The 10,685-nt window shown below is 41.0% G+C and overlaps 1 protein-coding gene across 1 annotated transcript; it reads right to left on the bottom strand.

The window, feature by feature from the left end:
- Positions 1 to 7,394: 7,394 nt before the first annotated feature.
- LOC148031111 (zinc ion binding protein) lies at positions 7,395 to 10,176 on the bottom strand. Its single transcript, XM_087685676.1, has 3 exons — positions 9,821 to 10,176; positions 8,338 to 9,288; positions 7,395 to 8,212 (listed from the first exon to the last, which is right to left on the bottom strand). Exons 1-3 carry the CDS (start codon positions 10,006 to 10,008, stop codon positions 8,110 to 8,112), a joined length of 1,242 nt encoding a protein of 413 aa, XP_087541802.1. The 5' UTR covers positions 10,009 to 10,176; the 3' UTR covers positions 7,395 to 8,109.
- Positions 10,177 to 10,685: the final 509 nt, after the last annotated feature.

The raw sequence follows: 10,685 nt of genomic DNA, 5'->3' as shown, positions 1-10,685 counted from the left end.
GACTAGATTCGACGTTTTTTTTTAAAAAGAGAAAGAAAAGAAAAGAGAAAAGGACAAAGAAATAATAACTGATCACTAGAAGGAAATCACGAGGGGAAGCAGCCAAATAATCTTGTTACATGTAAGCCACACTCACTACACCTAAGGGTCCTCAAGTTAGGAACGTTCAGTGGCTTCAATTGGCCGGCTCCGTCCCTAACCCCCTAGCCCATTTTGATTTCCCACATCATGCTTAAGGCACATCAAGGGTAGGACACACCTAGGGAGGTCACCCTCGCCTATGGTTAGACATGTCTCCCTAAGCCACACTCACTACACCCCCTTAGGCAAGAACTGGGTCCTCATGTGTGGGACAACACCTAAGACTATTGCCTATGGTTTGACCAAACTCCCAGTTCCACTAGCACAAGCACAATGTAACACCAAAGCCTGACCCAACTCCCAGTTCCACTAGCATGAGCACAATACATCATACGGTAAGATAGACACACCCCCAGGCAGTGCACCTTCTTTTCTTTATAGGTAACTCCAAAAAATGCAAGCCACCAACCTTAGAGGCCACATCATCATTGACTCACATGACTGCCTTCCAAATCATTGACTCTTCATCAGCTCAAACCCACAAGTGCCATGGGACTGGCAATCATCTAGAAGGGGGGTAATGTTACAAGACATGTCACGAACATGGACCACGCAGCCAAAAAGAAGTAGAGAAAGACTAAGGAAGCCCAAGTCAAAAATTGAATGGACAAGCTCATTTGCCCATGCAAGAAAAGTGAAAGAAAATGCAAGCTCAGAAAAAACATGGGAGAGCATCGAAGATTCTAGCAAGGTGCTCTCATGGGTGAAGGGAAAGCACAAAAGATTCTAGCAAGGTGCTCTCTCAAGGATGAAGGAGAGTCTCTGAAGGCTCTAGAAAGGAAAGCATAGGGCACAATGTAATTTATTTTATAAGAGCGCCAAACTCCCTCCCATGCAAGTTGTAAAGTCTAAACAAACATAGGTGAAGGGATAAAGTAACTAAAAGGGAGTAGGAAAAGAGGACCTTGGCAAGATGCCCGTCATGTAAAAAAGGGGACTGGTGCCCAAGGGATTTAGGACTTGTACATAAACCTAAAAAGTGAATGAGGAGCTCATTCTAAGGTGTGTGGCCAAAGTGGTCTCTTCTTCTCTCCTTCTTGCTTGCTTTTATGTGCTTCAAAGAGGGAGTGTGAGGGAGTGAGGGAGTGAGAGTGTGAAGGTGAGGGATCTTAGAGAAGAAGCTCTCCATCATCTCTTCTATTCTTCTTCTCTTCCCTTCTCTTCTCTTCTCTTGCACACGGCTATGGAGGATGGAGCTTAGAGGTGGAGGCTTGAGGTTACTTAAGCTTGCATCTCGAATCGTGGAGTTACCGATTTGCTTGTGGGAGAAGTCTACTCATTCGATAATGAAGGTAAGCTCATTACACCTTCATAGAATCGAAGGTGCATCGGCTAGGTAAGAGATAGCCATTTGTGCTTACTTGAAATGCTTGAAGCAATAAGTGGTCCATGGGTCTTAGCGAATGAGCGTGAGCCCCCATTACAAGCTATAATAACGAACGAGGAAGCTCTTTCCACTGAATGGTGTGCCACTAACAATGTATAGGCCGTATGTTGAATCAATGAGGTGGTTATAAATACTTGTCATGTTATTAGAGTATTGTCAAGAATTGTTTAAAACTCTTTTGTGAGTTGTAACATATTTATCCTTGTTGATGCAATGCTATTTTCATTGTCAAAAGCTGCTGGAGATACTATGAATGTAACTGGGTTGTCTTTGATGAAAGGGATCTTTTGAGTTATCATGTTCATCAGTTGGTGTGTTTGGTCTGAGGCAAGCAAGTTTCTTTGCATATAGTCCATGATGAACATTTCAAGATCTTTCACATTGGCCAAGAGACCACAGAGTTGACAATTGATGTAGTATGATTGTGCCGAGTTCTCGACGCTTATTAGTTCGGTCTCTGACCTAAAGCTTGTTTGTTGCAATAATGTATTAAAGAAAAAATCTTTAGTTTGGTGTTCTAGGTGAAAATCAGTGAATCGTACCAATCTCGTATGTTGATCCATAGTATTGTCAACCATAAGCATCATGAAGAGTAGATTCTTGATCAGATGTAGTGGTGGTTTTGGTGATACTGTAGTTTTTGTGGTAGTCATAGAATGTTATATGCTCTAAGCTCGATGGCCAAGCACAGTAAAGGTCTACAAGGTACATGATGATATTCCCTGTTCTTCTAAGCTTTCATTGTCATATTTCTGTAGGATATCCATCGATGTACTCAATGAACTCACTTCGTGTAACTATTGGGATCCACATGCAATTTAACGCCACTTCAATGGGTGACACTAGCTTGTACAATATTGCAATGGAAATAAATTTCTACTTATTTGAGTCCAAGTCTTACAATCCCAATCTCTTGGCAACTTCTTTTTGGATGTTTAACTTTTCAATCAACTCCGCCTTCATTGCATACTTAAGCAGATAGTAAGAGATGGAAGATTTTATTACTCATTGAATATTCGTGTGAGCCTCCTAGAGGAGCAATCGCATTGGGTGATATGGCATAACATCTTGGTGCTCATCTCCAAGACAATAGTAGATGTATCATTGAGTTTCAAGGTCTATTGTTGGTCTTGGATCATCATGTGAGGCTTACAAAAATCCATACTTGCATTTACCATAGTTGTAACTTTTGTTTATGTAACAGGCATAACATCTATGAATGTGTTTTTCCGTGTGACAAGGACTCTTAGTTTTCTTGTCGAACTACATCAATTATCATTGGATGGAATGCACATGTGTATCTCATTTGTCACATTTGTAACATTTGCATCATGTAACCATAGGATCACATATGCATGTAAGGAGCCCCTCTGTTAGATCTCATACCTAATGACATGGTGCTAGACATGCCTAATGCAAGCAACTATGCCAAGAATGTATTGGTTGATGAAAATGTGAAACCTAGTGTGGAACAAGATGGCGCACTTGACAAGGTAGTCTTTCCATGAGAATTCATAATTGAACTCCTTTGCAATGCATTCCAACTTGTTGATCTTGGCCCATCTTGTACTGATGACCTCATTTGCAATGAATGTAAGGAAGAAATTAGGCATGTCCCATACATCAACCATTGTGATAAGATCCTTCGAGTTACGCCAATGTCAAGATGGGAATCCTGATGTATTAAAGCGAGAATACTATAGCAAAGGATGTGCCTAACAACCTCCTCATTGGAACTGTGTTTGTTTGCAGACTTGTAGTTGTCGATGTCCCTTTGTAGGCAAGTAGTGCTTGTGTTGTTTGCAATCTAGACAGCATATTTTAGCTGGTATAGAATCAAGATGTAAAGCTTGTGTAAGGTGTACATAGAGAACAAGGTTAATGCCCACATATTGATGTATTCATTAAGATTGATGTTGTCATCATAAACGCCATGGCCAAGTGAAAATAGAAACATAAACATTATATTTTTCAAGGTGATATCTAGGCAAGGCGAGCTTCTTACAAGCAATCCATCCATCCTAAATATTGTTGTTCTTTCTATGAGATTGTTATTATTTCATAATATGATGCATGTGAACACGTGTTGATTGGCTCTTTGAAATGCATGCCTCATTGTCGACTTGGCTTAACTATATTATCAAGCAAACTGTAACATACTTCTTTCTCGTGTTTTGCTTAGTATTGGGTCGAATGGAGGGCTTTCACAATGGAGTTCTATAATCCTTTTGATAGAATCCTACTGAGAGAATGCAAAGCCCTGTCCTTGGATGTGGATGTTCTGTTATAGCCATGTATTTTTGGAACATGGGATTATGTAGCATATTGAAAGAGAACACATCGGCAATATCAAATGTAATCAAGTCAATTCTAATAAATAGCTACGAAAGCAATACATCAATCCAAGAGACTACAAGGTTGTCGAGAATAGATCAACGATCCAAGGTTCCATTCAGAATTGCCCTTGTCGTTTTGGAGACCGAGATGGATGTATCAATGACACCCAATAGTTGAAGTTGTAAGGGCTTTGCATTGAGAATTCATTTTGTATAGTCTAGTAACAATGAGACCACGTATTTGTTTGTCTTTATTCGCAAGATATGGTTGCCATTTCATTAGCATCATGTTAACTCCATGTTGTTAGTATATAAGGATGAGAATAGTGCTTGACAAAACCGTTGTTACTTTTATTTCTTCTATAGATGGATTGTTCTTTTGTGAGATGACAACGTGATGTTGCATTGTGACTATATCACAAAATGTACACATTGTTAGTCTTCCAATTATACATTCACATTTTGTTGCCCAAGATTATTCAAGTTTGTATGTCATACTAAGTTGTGACAAAATTTTAATTATGTTTTTCTACAAGCCATAGTTTTACTTTTTTAAAAATCTTAAAGGATGCCTTGTATTTTTGTTTTTGCATAGCGTCCATTAATACTAATGAAAACAATACATTTTTATCATTCTACATTGCACTTGTTCATGAAAATAATATGCTATACTTCGTAAGTACATATTTTTAAAAAATAATAAGCTTAGATTATCTCTTACATGTGAGATTGATAATTTTTAATTTTTTTCACTTAATAATACTTTAAATAAATCAATCAAATCAATAAATATTAAAAAATAAACATAGACAATACTCCAAAAATTAAAAAACATGCTATGTCGCATATCAAAGAGATGACAAAGATCTCTTCATATTTAAATAATTATGGAAAAATGTGCATTCCCTCGTCCATTCAAAATATTTTGTTCGTTAAAGATATCCAAATTTTTTTTCAATACATTTGTAAAATCATAATATTTTTATTTTTTCTATACATTCAAAATATCATTTTCTCTTCCTTTCGTTTCACTAATAATTAACTATTAACTACTACAAATACTACATGAGTCTAACTATCTAATATTGCTAATAAAGTAATACTAATACTACTAATAAGTCTAGCTAATTAACTAATACTACATAAGTCCATACTAACTAATATATTTACTAACTATAATAATCTAATCTAATCATTAAAACTAATAGTTTAAAATAAGATGACAAAATCTAATCTAATCATTTAAACTAGTCATTCTGTTCTCTTGCAACGCCTCCTTGTCCTTCTCAACAGTTTCTTATCCTCTCTTCGGGCATGTCACAAGGCTCTCTACTTATAGCGCAAGGGCTGCAGTGTAAGGGGCTGGAGAAGGGTTCAGTGAGGATGTAGAGAAGGATGATGATGGGGATTTGAGTGGTAGCAGAGGTGATAAAGGAGATGGGGGTGCATGGGGAGAAGGCTGTTGGGATGCACAAATTGAAGATGAGTATGATGTTGATGATCAGGACATCGGTGTTGCTGTAAGCTTAATGCAGCCGGTCATGGTGAGGAGGATGATGCTTTGGGGCAATAAGATGGCCTCTTAAGCAACAGCATGTGAAAGACCATAAGCGACCAAACAATTATGGGGGTGAGGATGATGATTTCTCTACTGCTATTGATGGTTATGGCAAGGATATTGAAGATATCATTTGTCTCCTCTACTGATTACAATGATGGCAGTGGCAATGCAGCCTACTTTGATGATAACGATGATGATGGTGGTCAGGTGGCCTGTTTTAGGGGAATCTGATTTAGGTGCAACATGGATAGCAATTTTTGGAGGATGAAGCATTGTCGACTTGGTGATTAAGTCGTGTGGAGGACAGTACTACAGATTAGAACTGGCCTGTGTGACTGCTGTGTGGACAGTAAGGATGCCACGAAGGAAGCTAATGATACTGAGGACGCTGTGTTTGCTATTGTACGAGCAGCCACCAAGGTGCCATTCGTTGTTATTTGCTGCAGTTGGCGATGCTTCTGTTGATCACCGAGATGCTGATTATGCACTGCAGAGTTTGCTACTTCAACAGTCCACGATATCGATGATGATCACGATGGAGGTTTGTTGCTCTTGCAGCTGCTGAGGCGGAGGTAGAGACGAAGGCAAGGATTTTGTCTTTTGGCCACTGGCTATCTATGGCAATCCATGTGGCCACTGACTTTCTCCTGTATACAATTCTCCTCCCATAACAACCCAATATGATAAGTAGCATGATGGCTCTCTTGCCCACAGGCAAACCCGCATGACCAGCAAAGCTTCCTTTGTGTGGGTGGTTGATTATGATAATGATGACGAAGGCGATCTTGCCTACTGCCTACTGTCATGACGACCAAGACATTGAGGATGATCTACAAGTTACAACCCCACGAGTGCAGAGGAGATAAAGATGATGCAACAGATCAAGACCGACACGTGACAATAATGAAAAAACATTAATAATCCGAGCACGACCAACATGAGCTTCCTATAGGTTAGCTGCTGCTGCTGCTTCTCCACGTAATCCATCATCATCCTCGTCATCGTCCTTGTCCTCGCGCCTTCCTTCCCTGTAACGGAAAAAAGAACAACACTTCTTTTTTGCTTTCGATCTGCTTTCTTTTCTCACATATGATGTCAAGAGTCCTAAAAAGAGGGGTTGAAGGAGAAAAAAGATAAAGAAAATACGGTATTAAGCTTAACATGTTATGATAAATAACTAAATTGCTGGTTTTAGATTGAATTTACTAATCGTAACTATGCAAGTAGAAATTACTATAATTCCAACCATTTTAATAAATCCCTGATTTGTTTTTAGAGGCAAAAACCGTTGCATGGGAATGCAATGTAAAAGACTGGAAGACAATAATAATTTACGGAAAATGTTAATAGAAATAATACTAACTACACTAGCATGGTATAAGATGTAAGAGACACATTTTTCCAAGCATTTGGTAATAACAAGAAAATCAAGCATTTGGTAATAACAAGAAAATCTCTTTCATATCACCTCTTCAACTTTCATGGCCTCTCTCTCTCTCTCTCGTCTTCTGTCTCTTCTCAATCTCCTCACACGTCACATAGCTGCACATATAGAAATAGAATGAAAAATCCAACCTAGTACAATGAAAACAATCGCCACAAGAATTACAATAAAAAGGAACACACTACTGAGAGTATCCATCTATAGTTACCCAATTAACACAATAACTAGCACTGTCTAATCTGGGTAGCATGCATACAAGATATTCGAGGTAGCTTCTCACATAGAGAATGCTCAATAACCATTTGCAAACATTTCTTTTGCAACACAATCTACAATGGGCTTCCTAACAACCAACTTCTGAAGCCGAACACTAAACCAAACATGACAAAGGACACAAGTGGCATTGTAATCAAAAGACTAGACCAAACATAACGAAGGATGCAACTTTGTAATAAACAACAGCCACTTGTGACTCACAACTAGACCAAATGCACACAAAGTGCCACAGAACACTATCAGACTAAGCATATTACTAGTAAATGCCTTGCTTTCTTTACAGGATTTATCGCTCATCATCGAATGCAGGTAATAAGCCGAAAGCTGATGCAACCGTAACATCTTACTAATACAGGTAGCTTGTCAAACAAATGCAAGAGTGTGGCATTGCACTTCAAGCCAGAATCACAGCCAGAATGTTTAGTGAAAGTCCAGTGAAGGTAGAGACTTCAACAAAACCTTCATATGCATTGAAACACCACTATCTTCTCCCAGACTCAGCCATTCACAGGAGAAATCCATGTAACATTGAAATTTCTCAACAGGCAATGACAGTGAACCGTTTCACAGCTTTTGTCTAGCAGAGAGTACAAAGCGAGAGCCTCAACTGCATGCGTTGCATGTCAACTAACCCCAAACTCGTTGATTTGCAGAAACGACTATTTTATCTTGTAAATGTGACAAAAAGTCACGGTTGGAAGCCTTGTAACAAACACACAGTATTTCTTCTTGCCACGCTCTGGCATACAACATATTGCCCATAGCGGGTAATGTTTCGAGGTCGTAGGACCAGCGCTGTGACAACAACATAAGCAGCAGCCTCTGAAAATCAGAGGTCGATCATCTCTTCATGTATATGTAAGATAACCTTACAAATAGCTTATATCTGGTGTGAGGGGATTCTTGTGTATGCATGCACCATATAGATGTATAACTATGGTTTAGCGTTTTCTCACAATAGCGATCATCGAGCTGTGAAAACTGGAGAAGCATCTGCTGTAGGCTGTGTCTTCCTGGTGTATTTCAACAATAGGGCCTCCACAGACTTCCCAGGGGCTTTCAAGTCTCTGCAAAAACATATAAGTAACAAAGCAATGAACAATGTAACTGAGACTACCTAAAATTAAACAATACAGGTTAACAGATGTGACCGAGGATCGCACAGTGCAGCGAACAATGTGTTACTGCTTACCTCACATAAGGCTCCAGATCTTGCCACTCCCATTTAGGCCTTTCACGAAACAATTCGGTAAACCGCTCTGCAGGATTGGTGGAGAGAGAAGAGACGCTAAAAGGGCGCAGCCAGGACTCCGTACCTAATTTCTCAACAATAACTTCTCCTTTTAGCATATCAATGCTGCATTGCATCCCAGACGGCAGGTTTTGTTGCCATGAGTCTAAGAAATCATCAAGTCTCCATCTCGATGCAGCAGATAGAAGTTGCTTTGCATAATGCATGCATACATGCCCTTCATCAAGTTCCCAAATGTCTTCATCTAGACTGGTAGAGGTGCTCAGTTCAACAGGAGATGAGACTAGCCGCCCAAAAGTGGATAAACAATGCCGAACAATCTGACAAGAGTAGCCATCATTGTTTAACACTGCTACAACATCACTGCCTTTCAACGCTCGTAAGGACCAGTCGTGCTGTACGGCATTTAGAAGAATCAGCTCCAGCAGACACTGCATGACCTTCTCATCAACAACCCTCCAATACTTACCAATCTGCACAGCCCTGAGGGCTTGCAAGCCTTCAAGCAGCTCCTTTTCACTTGCCTGAACATTGTCAAGCAGGTCTTCCCAGGTGTACAATCCACTAACGTCCTCCTCCACATCCATAGCATCAGCCTCATTCTCTTCATAAGGCCGCTGACTTAGCAGCCGTTTAAGCTGCTCAATGCTCGGAACCACCTCAACGAGCTCCAAATGTCCTGTTGCTTCTGCCAGAGCCCTTGCCTTAATGAGATGTCCATTACTCTCGCGGATTGGGTGATCAGAATCATGTTTGGAATCCATGGCACAAAGATGATTCAAAGGTGGCATCACCAAGACAGTATTGGAGGTCATGACAAATTTGATGGCAAAAGTGCTTGATGCTGTGCATAGCACTGCCTCATCATTGAGGTTACCGCGTATCACGACCCTGTGACAGCACACTGTGTAATGAGCAACTCAGCTACCCCAATGTGGTGATTGCACATACACAAGTTTTGACAATTCCCCATGAGGGGAAAGGGGCTCTTTTCCCTTGTTTAATCCTACAGCGTTCAACATTATGAGCTCCTGAGAGGGAGGAATTGCATATCTAGTACATGTGGTCGAGGGCAAGGGGCTGCTGGCCCCCACCTCATTTTCCCCTACAACATTCAACATCATAAGCTTCAATTTGGGAGGCACCACATACCTAGCTAGGTGCAGTTGGGACCAAGGGGCTGGTGGCCTCATTCAACATCATCAGCTTCTGCCTGGAAGCACCACATACCTAGCTAAGTGAGGTTGGGTGCAGTTGGGGCCAAGGGACTGCCGACCTGGGGCTGGGAGTCCTTGCCCCCAACCGCACGTAGCTAGGCATATGGTCCCCCCCATTTGCAAAAACCTCATGATGTTGTCGTAATTCACAATGCACTAATTATAGTGGGGATTTGTACGACAGCAGGTAACAAAGGGGTCCTTACCCATGGTCAAAGACCTCTTGCAGGATGCTTTCATCAACTTCCAAGAGCTTGATATCCTCTGATCCAAAGCTCTCCCCATAGGCAACTTCAAGGGGGGAGGAATCGGCTGCCGCATCCAGGATTGAATTGCCTCCCATGGGGGCGCAACCGCACATGCGGCCTGACTTCAGGGCTTCTGCAATGCGCATGAGAAGGCAAAGACGGGCATTAGAAAGACCGAGTCCTTGCACGAATCACCACTGTGAATCAAGAGACTTGGAATGCTGAAGGCGCGGGCGTATGATACAGACTCCTTCGGCCATCAGAGGTTTTAAGGGATGCTGCGGTTCCAGAGAACATTTTGCACACAGAAAATGTGATCGAAGTAACAGCGTTCTTCGTATGGCGGGAACAAGGACATATTTATTTTTCATTTTTAATTTTTAAAAAAGTGGTAATTGTATTGAAATAAAAATGGCAAGTGAAAAAAGAGTGGGATTACTCATTTATTATTTAATTATTGGTGTTTCTGAGGGAAAAAAAGTGGTAATTGCATTGAAGTAACTGAAGGAAGTGAACTAGGTAAAAACGTGCAACTTGAAGAGAGAACATTCTCGAGAAGCTAGCCATGCTAGCTAGCCTAACCGTTGCGAAGCGAGAAGAGTCGGTTCCGGCCATGCGGTAAGCAGTCATGCAGTCCTCCTCTCCCCATACCACCATACCCACTACCAATTGTCCCTTTGGCGGAGTATACAAGCCCCCCGTAGCAGCTCCCTCACCCTTTGACACTAATGCACAATTGTCCCAGCTCCCATCCCAAGGCTATGCCGATCCCCCACCCCCTCAGGACTATGTGCCACGGGGTAGGAGGAGTTGGGATCGACGG

This window comes from Lygodium microphyllum, chromosome 9, assembly GCF_053477565.2.
Source record: "Lygodium microphyllum isolate KBCC chromosome 9, Lygodium_microphyllum_v1.1.10, whole genome shotgun sequence".
Classification (NCBI taxonomy): Eukaryota; Viridiplantae; Streptophyta; class Polypodiopsida; order Schizaeales; family Lygodiaceae; genus Lygodium; species Lygodium microphyllum.
The sequence above is the reverse complement of the archived record's forward strand: the minus strand, read 5'-3'. Positions and strand labels throughout refer to the sequence as shown.